The 13,532-nt window shown below is 37.5% G+C and overlaps 1 protein-coding gene across 1 annotated transcript in view; it reads right to left on the bottom strand.

Moving 5' to 3' along the window:
- COL6A5 (collagen type VI alpha 5 chain) overlaps nucleotides 1-13,532 on the bottom strand; it is a 93,606-nt gene that overhangs the window by 9,969 nt on the left and 70,105 nt on the right. The window contains exons 37-39 of the mRNA XM_017510150.2: nucleotides 3,714-4,391; nucleotides 2,304-2,400; nucleotides 1,342-1,586 (exon numbers count right to left, since the gene is read on the bottom strand). Of these exons, the coding sequence (XP_017365639.1) occupies nucleotides 1,342-1,586; nucleotides 2,304-2,400; nucleotides 3,714-4,391 (1,020 nt within the window). The remainder of the gene's footprint in view (nucleotides 1-1,341; nucleotides 1,587-2,303; nucleotides 2,401-3,713; nucleotides 4,392-13,532) is intronic.

The following is a 13,532-nucleotide window of genomic DNA, read 5'->3' as shown; positions in this document are numbered from 1 at the left end:
CTTATTCCATTTTGAAACAAAAATGAACTTATTCCATTTTAATGAGAACTAGATATTTCATTATACTTATATTCAATTTTTATTTTATGTATCTTCTATCTATATGTTTCCCATTTTTCCTATATTCATTTCTCTTATTTTCCATCATTTTGCTGATTTTGTTCTCTCTACATACAGGTGTATCTACAATTATACCCATATCTAAAACTATATATATATAAGTTTATGCATGTGTATATATAGTTTTAACTATATCTATATTTATAAATGTGTGTGTATATATATACATATATGTATATATATACACACACATTTATAAATATAGATATAGTTATTTATAGATATTTATAAATATAGATATATATACATATGTGTATATATATACACACACACATATATATATACACACATACACACACACACTTTTTTGAAGTATACATACATGCCGCTATATGGGATTTTGTTATATAAATGTCCCAAAATTTATTTTTCAATTCAGCTGTTGGGCATTTTGTTCCCACTCTGCGGCCACTACAAATAGTGCCTTTATAAACATTTTAGTACATGATTTTTGGTTAGTATGTATATTTCTATTGGATATATACAATGACGTAAAATTGGTGGTTCATTGGATATACATATTTTCAGCTTTAGTAGATACCCAGAAATATTTACTTTAAATTCATTTCCCACATGACTCTGGGACACAGCAAGGACTGTAAATCGCTACCCTAGAGTCGATAACTTCCAGCTCTACATCTATTTTGCTTTTGGCTGTAGGTCCATAACCATTTCCCCAGCCAGCCTACAAAGCTGCCCACAATCTCCACACAGATCTCGGAACCACAGCGGCCTTATCTTCTCCGGGTCCCACTGAGGCTGGGGCTCAGCTAGGGACCTTCATCTCAAACCAAGAACGCCCTAGTTGCTAAAAGAGAGAGCTGATCTTGAGTATTAAAACTCTAGAGACTTCTTGCACAGTTCCCCTTCACCCGCATTTAGCACATGGATAGTGGCTGCTCCTGCTTACTTGGGACATGCTGTCCTTGTTCTTATCCCTCTCACTTCCCCATTCTCTGACTCCACACCAAGGATTTATACCTGTTTATAATTCTGAATATGTCAACAAAGACTATTTTTTGCCTTTCTGAAGTTTTATCTCCCGTGCCTCTTCATTTTGGGGGGGCCCCCTTGGACCCTTAGATGATAAGCCCCTCTTCTAACCACATCCTGTCATCTCTACGTGATCTACTGAATTCTAACTGCTCATCTTCCACCAGGGGAAAATCCAAACAAACAAAGGTACTTGAGGGTCTTCAACTCTATGGTACTCAAGATTACCTTCTTTTTCTTGTTGTTTATCAACCACTTGAGCTGTAGTTTCTTCTAAATGTGCTTCTTCCTTGTCTTTCACTGCCAATTTCTGAGTTGAAAAGAGCAGGTATAACTTCTGCATCAAATCAGTAGCTTTCCCAGAACCATTACTATGACTGTTTTCTAATACAAGGAAATGTTGTTCCTTGGAATCAAAGTCATCAAACAGCTCACCATTTTCTGTCTTTATTTCATATATCTCAGGAATAAGTCTGAGGTAATAGAGGAGAGAGATGAAAAATTACTTAGCCAAGTCCCCTGCAAGATTAAATGCAAATACCACCAGATAATATAAGAGGAATCCATCTTATGCATGTGATTGGAATAGTCCAAGTGCAGTTCGTGAATAAAACCTGGCTTGTGCCATTTTCTAGTATTCTGAAGGGAAATTAGACATTTGTCTCAGCAGTTTAGAATTCAAAACCAATATAATTTCCATCATTAAATTTGTATTGAGTACTTAGGGTTGTACTTTGTAAGATCAAACTTGAAAGAATCCTTCCTGCCAATCTTTATATGTGTTTTGTCTTCTAAAGGGCCAAATGTTTTGTTTTTTTATGTTTTTATTCTGCTCTAAAATTATTACGTCTAATATTTGATTTAAGTTTTCTGTTTTCACAGTACTCAATATTAGAGTTACGTTATCTAGTTAATGAGAAGGTACTAATAGGAGGCTTTTTGGGTAAAAGAAACAGAAATGGAAACATAGTTCTTTCAAATATGAGTCCTGTTCTATCTGCGATTAATTTCAGACCTGTGCTATCATCACAAATGAGTGGCATTTAAAACACACACACACACACACACACACACACACACACACACACACACACGCATCTTGAAAATTAAAATGCTATTCATTTCACAGTTTTTTTTTTAAGACTATTTTCAATTGTAATATTACCCAAACTTAGAATTTCTAAACTCACAATATAGTGTTTTCTGTGCCAACGTTCTCCGGGTTGGGAGAGGTCATGTTAACACATGTGGCTTTCATATCTTTGGTGGGATATTTGTTGATGGCACCTGGAGAGAGAGTGGGGCTGGTTAGTCTAAATTTTACCCATCTACATTATTATATCACCCAAAGTCAATTTGTCTTTTCATGTGGTTGGCAGTGTTTTCAAGAACAACTTTTATGACTGACTTAGAAAAATACTCACACTCTGACATTGAAATTCTTTGTTCTTGGCAAAGTCAAGAAGATACAGCAGTAATTGAATAAATAATTCCAATGCCTGTCACAAATTTGTGATATACTTTAAGGACATCTCTAAATTCTTCCTATTATTTCTCTCCCCATAAAAAAAGGATCTTTCTAGAAGACTCTATCAGCTATTGAAATGGTCTGCCCTATTTATCTTGGGGTTGGAAGAAGGCACATTTACCTGCTAGTAAATATAAGTCCTAAATTCCAAGATTCCCGAGACCTACGTAAGCCCTGGGGCTTTATGCCTGCCAGAAAACCCGGATCCTTTCTCTAGTAAACTTGCAGGAGCTGCAGAGAACCATTCAATGTAGCATCTGCCACATTCCTAATTTGCAGCACAGGCCAGGATTTGTTTGATGTTACAAGGTTTTGGATGTGCTACTATATGCATGTCTAAAGTCACAACACATGGGCAGAGGCCGGCGCAGCCACCCTCAAAGCCCCACTGTGTACAGACACCCTTAAAATTCCCTGTGCAGTTGTGTCTAAGCCAGCTGTCTGGCACAGGGGCTCTAGAAGTGATTTGTGCCCAAGGCTCGTAAGAATTCAAGTCAGAACTAAGGTTAATTTATAATGACAAGACAAAACAGAAGTCCTTGGATCAGGTGGAGGGCAGTGTCAGATATTATTTATTACAGCAGTATACCCTTCTAAGGCTTTAGTAATTAAAGTATGATTTACTAGACAAGAACATAGCCCTGGGGTCAGAGTGTGAGGGATTGAGTCTAGAATTTACCAATTATTGCTTGAGATTTTAAACAGTTTATTTAACATTTCTGAATCTCAGTCTTTTCACTTGTAAAATGGGGATATGAATATTTTCCTCTGAGTACTACACTGAGGGTTAAATGAAACAGTCCATTTAAAGAACCTGGCACATAGTAAACAGCCACAGATTAGGGCTAAAGGGCACTTTTCATCCATTTGAGGATTTCTTGGCTGAAACTGGCAGTACAGGAGCAAGGCTCATGGTAATGGGATTTTCCTCTGAAAATTTTCACTGCTTCCTATTACTTATACTCTACTACTCTTAACTAAAGTGAAGATCATTTTGCTAAGTCTGCTAATGGATCGTACACAGAAACATTAAATCTGTTGCAAAAGCAATTGAAGAGAATTAATGACTTACGTCTGATTAAATGGACAAATGGCTTGACAAAGTTGACGATATAGTGCCAATCTGGTTTGTGGGTTCGGCCAAGTTGAACCAAGTGATGATCCAGGGGGTGGCTGGCTAATTCTTCTAATTCTTTGTCATTGTGTTTAGGGCCAAAGGAAAACACAAATATGGAGTAGCCTTGACACTTGGCTCTCAAAGACACATTCCTTAAGACTTCTTTGTCTGAAGGGTTGGTTTCACCAGCAGATATTACAAAGATAACTTTGTTTTTCCTCAGATTAGGGGTTCCTACAAAGACATTGTCAATTGTCCATTGCAAGGCATGACCAATAAAAACATCTCCATTGAGCTGCTGAGAGTCTTGGAGGTGATGTTTCATTTGGTGTATGCTGTTGTAAGTAACCAAATCAAATTCCAGGTAGACAGGGCATTCTTCAGTGTTAGGCATATAGCCTGGGGGAGAGTAGCTCAGGACAGCAACCCTGTCTCCTAAGGTGGAGGTCAGTGGATCTGGGGCAATGTGAAAGTAATCAAGCACTTTGGTTATAAATGCTTTCACTTCCTTAAACTCATCACTTCCTACTCTTTGGGAAGCATCTATGAGGAAAGCCACATCCATGTAATATTCTTGAAATGAGGCATCTCTGGGTTCATCTGGTTCTTCTTTTCTGCCATGATTTTCATGTCCTGCAACAGAAGAACTCAAGTCATTCTTTTTAATAGAAAGATAATCTTGAAACTCCTAGTCATAGGTAGCAAATACACAGTATGAGGGTATTACCATGCTTCATTTCCATACTCATGGAATCATCAATAATCAATCACGGTGCTTGTTCCCAGACACACTCTCCAAATATGTACCTACATAGTGCATGCAGAACCATTACCATACGACATGTATTGTCACATATGAAGAAACCCATTTGCCATCCTATCTCAGATCTTTGTGAAAGGATTGATTTATCCTCCAGCTATTTTAATATGCAAGATGAGAAACGATCATTTTCAATGTACTCTACATGGCTAAAAGTTTGGAGTACATATTTGCATGAAATTATACATAATGACCTCAAGATAAAGTATAGATGTTGAAGTTACATTTATTGGTGGCACAAACACAAAAACATTTATATATGTGTTCAAAGTATGCACCATAGAGAAATGTCATGAGAGCAAGTATAAACAAGTGCTGACTTTGGAATCTAAATGCTGTGTGAGACATGACATACTCTTAAAAACCTGGCACTCAAAGTGCCTGCAAACAGTTCATCAGCCCATTTTAAGGTAAGGAGTTTGCACCATGATGTAAGTCAACTATATCACTAAGCACGCTGATTAGGTCAGCTGACATTTATTTATTTATTTATTTATTTATTTATCTTCATAGCAAGACTTTCTCAATGAAGAAAACATTGCCTTGATTTACATTCTGAGGCAAGTTTCTTATCTTGCTGCAGACCAGCACTTCAAGTAGCTCTGCTCTAAGCCTAAGGGATCATGAAGAAGCGTGTCTACAATCATATGAATGATGGCTAATTGGTAAGGCCACAACAGGAAATGCCAGCTCAGAAAGCCAGGAAGTAGATGGCCGATGTTCTTTGCTTCTATGAAAGAAGTGAATTTGTGAACCTAATCAAGCAAAAAAGGAGATTTTTAACTAGCAGAAATGTATTGATCTCCATTTCTACTCAACCCTTTATTAGATACTTCTACATTTATTAATTCTCACAAAAACAAATGAGTCAACCTGTATTAATTCTATAAGCCTAATATAGAAATAAAATTCAAAAAAGAATACCCCACCACCACGCGTGAAGTTATTAACAGTGTAAATACTCTATTAGGTAATTTTTGATCATTAAATGAGCCCTGCCTTCCAGTATAAATTCCATATCATCTTTTTAAAAATCTGTTGTTGGATTTAACTTGCTAAAATTTTTTTAGAATTTTGCATCTATGTTCACATCCTTGTGAATGATGGCCTATAGCTGGTCGGTATTTTCCCTTTCACGTAACGTCTTCATCTGGTTTTGGTATCAAGGTAATCTGGCCTCAAAAAATGAGTTGAGAACATTCCAAATCTACTCTTCTAGCTATTTTGAAATATGCAATAAATTATTGTTAACTAGTGTTAACTTTAAAGAATACAATAAATTATTTTTAACCATGAGAACACTAAATCCTATTTCTTCTAATAAGTATTTTGTGCCCATTAACCAGCTCCTCTTTATTTCCCCCTCCCCACTAGCCTTCCCAGCCTCTGTTAACCACTGTTTTATTGACAGATACCCCAGTTATCCAGATTTGATCATTACACACTGCATGCTTGTATCAAAATATCACATGTATCCCAAAAATATGTATTATATAACTATTATGTATTCATAAAAAAATTAAAAATAATGAAATAGGTGAGTTGTAAAATATGCCCTTTTCTTTAATGTCCTGAAAGAGTTTTCACAGAATTGGTATTATTTCTTTCTTAAACTTTTAGTTGATTTCACCAGTGAAATCATGCATACCTGGAGTTTTCTTTATGGGAAGATTTGAACTACAAATTTAATCTCATTAATAGGTATAAGGCTACTTAGGTTATTTCTTCTTGAGTAAGCTTTGGTTGTGCATTGCAAGAAATTTGTGTATTTTACCTAAGCTGATTTATATGCAAAAGATTATTTATAATATTCCCTGGTTATCCTTTTAATATATTTGGAATACATCTCTTCTCTCATTTGTGATATTAAAAAGTTGTGTCTTCTCTTTCTTCCTGGTGAGTTTGATTATAGTTTTATCAATTTCATTGATCTCACAGAAATAACTTTTAGATTTATTGATTTTATTGTTTTTCTTTTTTAAATTTCACTGAATTCCACTTTATTTTTATTATTTTATTTCTTCCGCTTACCTTGGGTTTATCTGGTTCTTCTTTCTCTGATTTCTTAAGGTAGGAGTTGTGATCATTGATTTGCAACATTTCTTCCTTGTCAATAAAGGCATTTAATTCAATTTATTTCCTCCTAAGTACTGCTTAACTGGAACCTCAAATTCTGGCACACCAATTTTATTTTATTTCAAAATATTATACTTTCTAATTTCCCCTTTTATTTATTCTTTGACTCTAGATTATTTAAAAGTGCTTTATTTGGTTTCCAAATACTTGGGGAGTTTTCAAAGATCTTTCTGCTATTGATTCCTAATTTAATTCTGCTTTGGTCAGAGAACATATTTGCTATCACCCGAAACCTTTAAAATGTTGAGCATTACTTTATGGTCCACAATATGGTCTATCTTGGTAAATGTTTCATGTGCACTTGAAAAGATTATATATTCTACTACTGGTAGACGGTTCTACAAATGTCAATTAAGTCAAATTAGTTGATACTGTTTTTCAAACCTATTATATTCCTGCTGATTTTTTTATCAATTATTGGGAGAAGATCCTGAAACTCACTAATGCTCTTCATTTTTTTAATTTGTTTTCCTCTGTGTTTTATTTTTGAGAATTTCTCTTGCTCTGTTTTCAAGTTTGCCAATCTTTTTTTTTTTAAGCCACATCTAATCTGCCATTATACCATTCCGTGTATTGTTCATCTTAGACACTATGGTTTTCAACTCTACAAATTTTATTGGGATCTTCTTTTTATATCTTTCGCATCTCCACTTAACTTTTTAATATATTGAATAAGTTACGACAACTGTTTTGGTATCTTTGCTAATTTTAACACCTGTGTCTGTTGCGGTTTGGTTTTGAGTGATTATACTCTTTATTAGGTGTTGTACCCTTCTGCTTCTTATTATGCCAGACATTGCAAAATTTTTCTTTTTGAGCGTGAAATAGTTTGTATTCTTGTAAATATCCATGTGCTTTGTTCTGGGAGGCAATTAAGTTGCATGGAAAGAGTCTCATCCTTTTGGATCTTGCTGTTGTGATTTGCTGGTGAGCCTAATAACTCAGGGCTAATTATTTCCTATTACTGAGCCAAGACCTTCTTAAGTTTTCTACCCATTACTATGTGAATTATAGTAATTTCCAGTCTTGCTGGTGAGAAAAAGCACAATTTCTAGCCCTGTTGAGCAAGCAGCACTATTTTAAAGGATTCTTTCCCTGGTCTCAGGTAATTCCTTCACCTGCATGTGCTATCAACACTCTCCTGAATAATCCAGAGAGAGTCTCTGCAGACCTCTGGGGTTTACTCTCTGTGCAGTTATCCCTCTCTGGTATTCCACCCTGTCAGCTCTCACTGCCTTGGTCTCCCTGTTCTCCCAGCTCTGACTCCTCAGCTCCAGGAGCTCATCAGGCTCCTCCTCAATGCCCTCTTCTTGTACCATGGCCTGAAAACACTCAAGGCTATAAGTTGGAGCTCTTGTAGCATTCATCTCATTTGATTCCTTTCTCTAAAGATTACTGTATTTCATTTCCTAATGCCCAGTGTCTTAAAAGTTGTTATTTCAGGAGGATCCAAGATGGCCGAATAGGAACAGCTCCAGAGCACAATTTCCAGCAACAACAATGCAGAGGGTGAGTGCCCACTGCATTTCCAAACAAATTTTCACTGCCCACAGACCAGGAGATTCCCAGGCCAAAAAGCGCCACGAGTTTTCAGCATGGTGGTTTCAGCCGGTGCCAGGTTGGCACACAGAAACTCACACAAATGTAGGTGGCTGTTGCAACTGGTGCCTGAAACGTCTGGGAGACAGAGCCTCCCATTCAACTGAAATGGAGGGGGCAGAGACAGGGAGCCAGGCGACCTGGCTCGGCGGGTACCACCCCCACAAAACAAGCAACCTGAAATTATCTGGATTGAGAGTTTCACAGCAAGCACAGCTGGACCCAGGATGGTCCAGCTCAGTGGGGAGAAGGGCGACCACCACTACTGAGGCAGTCCACAACTACCAAGGCTACAGTAATCAAAACAGCATGGTACTTGTACCAAAACAGAGATACAGACCAATGGAACAGAACAGAGGCCCTGGAGGCAATGTCACACAGCTATAACCATCTGATCTTTGACAAACCTGACAAAAACAAGCAATGGGGAAAGGATTCCCTGTTTAATAAATGGTGCTGGGAAAACTGGCTAGCAGTGTGAAGAAAGCAGAATCTGGACCCCTTCCTGACACCTTACACTAAAATTAACTCCAGATGGATTAAAGACTTAAACATAAGACCTAACACCATAAAAACCCTAGAAGAAAACCTAGGCAAAACCATTTAGGACATAGGCATAGGCAAGGACTTCATGACTAAAACACCAAAAGCTTTGGCTTCAAAAGCCAAATAGACAAATAGGACCTAATTAAACTCCAGAGCTTCTGTACAGCAAAAGAAACAATCATTAGAGTGAATCGGCAAACAATAGAATGGGAAAAAATGTTTGCAATCTACCCATCTGACAAAGGGCTAATATCCAGAATCTATAAAGAACAAAAACAGATTTACAAGAAAAAAACAAACAAACCTATCCAGAAATGGGTGAAGGATATGAACAGATGCTTTTCAAAAGAAGACATATATAAGGCCAACAAACATATGAAAAAATGCTCATCATCACTGATTATTAGAGAAATGCAAATCAAAACCACATTGAGATACCATCTCACGCCAGTTAGAATGGCGATCATTAAAAAATCTGGAGACAACAGATGCTGGAGAGGATGTGGAGAAATAGGAACAGTTTTACACTGATGGTGGGAGTGTAAACTAGTTCAACCATTGTGGAAGACAGGGTGGCAATTCCTCAAGGACCTAGAAATAGAAATTCCATTTGACCCAGCAATCCCATTACTGGGTATATACCCAAAGGATTATAAATCATTCTATTATAAAGACACATGCACACGTATGTTCATAGCAGCACCGTTTACAATAGCAAAAACCTGGAACCAACCCAAATGCCCATCAATGATAGACTGGACATGGTGGCACATATACACCATGGAATACTATGCAGCCATAAAAAATGATGAGTTTGTGTCCTTTGTAGGGACATGGATGAACCTGGAAACCATCATTCTCAGCAAAATGACACAAGAACAGAAAATCAAGCCTCGCATATTCTCACTAATAGGCAGGTGTTGAACAATGAAAACACACGGACACAGGGAGGGGAGCATCACACACTGGGGTCTATTGGGGGGGGCAAGGGAGGGACAGTGATGGGGGTGGGGAGGTCGGGGAGGGATAACATGGGGAGAAATGCCACATATAGGTGACGGGAGGATGGGGGCAGCAAACCACATTGCCATGTGTATACCTATGAAATAATCCTGCATGATCTGCACATGTACCCCAGAACCTAAAGTACAATAAAAAAAAGTTATTTCATATATTTTGTTTGCTTTTTTCTTTTGTTTATTACAGTTGTGAGGTAAATCCAGTTTCTTTACTCCATCATGGGCAGTTCTAAAAGATAAGAACTGACCAGCTTGTTTGAGATGCTTCTCTTCCTTCTTAGAACTAAGAACTGGTCATATAAACACCACATTCTTCCTTTACCAATATGTTTACAGTAGTTTAACAGGATTTTGCACTGCATAAGCATGTTTGAAATTTGGGGGCATCCTATTCTCCACCAGGAACCCAGTGCCAAACTTCTTAGAATTTCTGATGAAGATTGAGGTCCCTGATTAAACAACCAAACTTGAAACTACAAGTGCAGACAACAGCATATATTTTGTATTCTTTGCCTGTCACCACCAAAAACACTTCTAGGGTTCTCAGCCATAATGTATTAGGAATTGTAAAGATTAATTAGATGAACATTTCTAACTTTTTGGAGTTTGTGATCCTCTTTGGAGTTTGGAGTTGACTAACCATTACCTGCTATGTTACCATGATCTCTGTTTTCCAACTACAGCATTTCAGTTTCTTTAAAAAGGCCAACCAACACTCTCTGTTAAACATAAAGAAAAGCATTGCTGGGTGTGGTGGCTCATGTAATCTTAACACTTTAGGAGGCTGAGGTGGGAGGATCACTTGAGATCAGTGGTTCAAAATCAGTCTGGGCAACATAGTAGACCCATCTCTGCAGAAAATGTAGAAAGTTAGCCATGTGTGCCTGTAGTCCCAGCTACTTGAGAGGCTGAGGCAGGGGGATCACTTGAGCCCAGGAGTTTGAGGCTCCACTGAGCTGTGATCACACCACTGTATTCCAGCCTGGACAACAGACTAAGATCCTATCTCTAAAAATAAAGAAAAATAAAAAGATTTCCACAAATGTTCTAGTAGAAGCCAAAGGGTTAACTTACCATGTTAGTGAAATATTTTTACTGTAAACCATACATTACTGTTTTTCCAGTTTTCTCTTTATAAACAAGCAAAATCTGAATCTTTTTCTAAAATATCCCTCAGAACTATTTTCTAAAGGAGTATATTTCATCTACAAAATTTCTAAAAATTGGGCCTCTCCCAACTTTCAGGACTAGCATGAGAATCACAGAAGCTAAATGTGGATGATGTGCCTTGAAAACTCTAAAATGTAGTCAAACCCAAGGTGTGATTATTTTACTTGTAGTCTAAATTCATCTTACTTAGGGAGACAGGGCCTTCGAAAAAATTTTCTTACAAGACAATCTGGCAGGAGTGTGGATAAAATATACCCATAGCTCACAATGATGCTGTGTATCTTCTGGAAATGTCAATACAGCCAAGCTCTCATCTTCAAGTCTGTGAAATAATTTCCTTAGAATGGCAGAAGAGGGGAAGCTGGCTCACTTTCTTATGGACAATATATGGAAGGAATTAAGGATCCAGCCGAATTTCCAAGGAAGCATCCCCAGAGAATAGCCTGACTTTGGCAAGGGACTTAAGCCACAACACCAAATGTCCTCCAGTAACCTTAGGGAGAAGCAGGGGTGGAAAGGAAACTTAGAGAAGGGAGATTCTGAAGGACTTGGGCCATCTGGACTGGGATTAGATATGCTGTGAGGCTGCTATGCTGACTTTCATGGCATTTGTGAGAAATCTCCAGATATGCATGAGTTATCCAGGGGCCTGCCTTGAAATTTGTCCAGGGGCCAAAATTAATCATGTGTTCTCCATAGGCAAACCACATGTACAACTGAGGCTACTTTATGTGTGAGGTTTTGTCCAGATGAACTGTAGCTAATATTTTTCAAGTTGACATTTTTTATAATGGCTTCCCATGAGATCGGCAGTGCTTTCTTTTGGCGTTTCCACTTTCTGAGTATTTAATCAAGCACTCAGTTTGCTTTGGGTCTTGTGCTCAGCTCTACGCTTGTCTTCTTTCATTTATTCTTCCGTGTATGACTATGAGGGTAGAATTATCATCATTTCCATTTTATAAATGAGCAAACCAGGGCCTGGAGAGGGTCAATGAGTTGGCTAAGAAAGGACGGTCAATAAGTGGTAGAGGAAAGATTCGAACCCAGCTTTGTCTAGCACCTTCAGAAGAACTGGTCATTAGAGATGAGGGTCTAGCAGAAACATGAAGGCATCTGTCAACCAGCTCACTAAAGACCCTTGGACCTTGTATGAAGAATGAGCTTCTCAGCCAATGGCTATTCCTTCTGAATGAAGCCACCAGAGAATGTTTTCTTCCAAAAGTAAGCAACTATACATGAATTAGATAGAATTTACCTTTTTTTTTTTTCATTTTAGGTATTGTAGAACAGTGATTATCAGAGAATATTCAGAGTTTGAGTCCTGCCTTCTGTCATTTGTTAACTCTGTGACCCTGGGTCTTCTCCATGTCAGTTTCATTATCTTAAAAACATGTAATAATATACTACAACCTTACAAGGTTTTTGAGAAAATTAAAGTTTGTACCATGCTTTGCATATCCTAATTACTCCACAAATATAATTTTTAGAAAGAAATAAAGAAAAGTCTCAGGCATCTGAAAATCCCTCCCATGACAGTATATTATGCAAACCAGGACTTCCATTAAAAAAGCAAAGTCAGCTGGTCTAGCTTACACACACATGCACAAGTGTACAGATGCTCTCAGAAACGAGAACTCTCATTCTGTTGTGTTGACGCATGCTTAACTTCAGAGGAGCAGGCAATCATTCACACACCTCTCCACTTATCACTGCCAGCTCAGGCCCATCACTCCTCCCATCTGGAAAAGTCACTGGTCAAGTTCTAAAGGCACAAGTTGGGGCAACAAAGGAGGCAGTCACAAGTACGTATGTATCTGACAGGTGTCATTGATTTTATGACTAAGGGAAATATAGACACATTTGAAATTCTCATTTTGCTGTTTGAAGTCCTGTTCCCTTATTTACCTGAATAATTAGGACTGACTGCCTTAAAATAGATTTCATCCTTTTCACCAAAGACTTAGAATTCATATATTTTTGGCCTAGACTTTTCTAGGTGGCATTTAGATGATAAGAGTGAGTCTTGGGGTCATTTTACACTCTGAAACTGTAGTCTGCAGAAACGGACCAGCACACTGAGAAAAGGCGATGTATGGCTTAGGAGTCATTTATTCCCAGATGACCTGGGATATGGCATGCTGGTTTTAATGGAGTTATTCTGTACTCCATGCCTCTGGATGAGTTTATAAGGTTTTCTTTTTTTAAAAAAAATAATTTAAAAATATAATTGTGCCACCAAAATTATCTAAAAATAATTCTCCCAAATGATTATATGATTTAGTTTATGTTCAAATTTGGCCATTGGTTATTTACAAATGGTTACCTCATTTGTAAATGCAGAAACGGCCATTACCAGGCAACATGGCATGCATTGTTAAAAGTCCATGTTTTTGTGTGGGTTGTCATGTTTTTGAATCTTGGCTCTGCCACTTACAAGCTACATGACTTTGTGTGAGGTTGTTTTTTTTTTTTTTTTTTTTTTTT

The sequence above is a fragment of the Cebus imitator genome, unplaced genomic scaffold (genome assembly GCF_001604975.1).
Source record: "Cebus imitator isolate Cc_AM_T3 unplaced genomic scaffold, Cebus_imitator-1.0 Scaffold432, whole genome shotgun sequence".
NCBI lineage: Eukaryota > Metazoa > Chordata > Mammalia > Primates > Cebidae > Cebus > Cebus imitator.
This window is presented reverse-complemented; position numbering and strand designations above follow the sequence as displayed.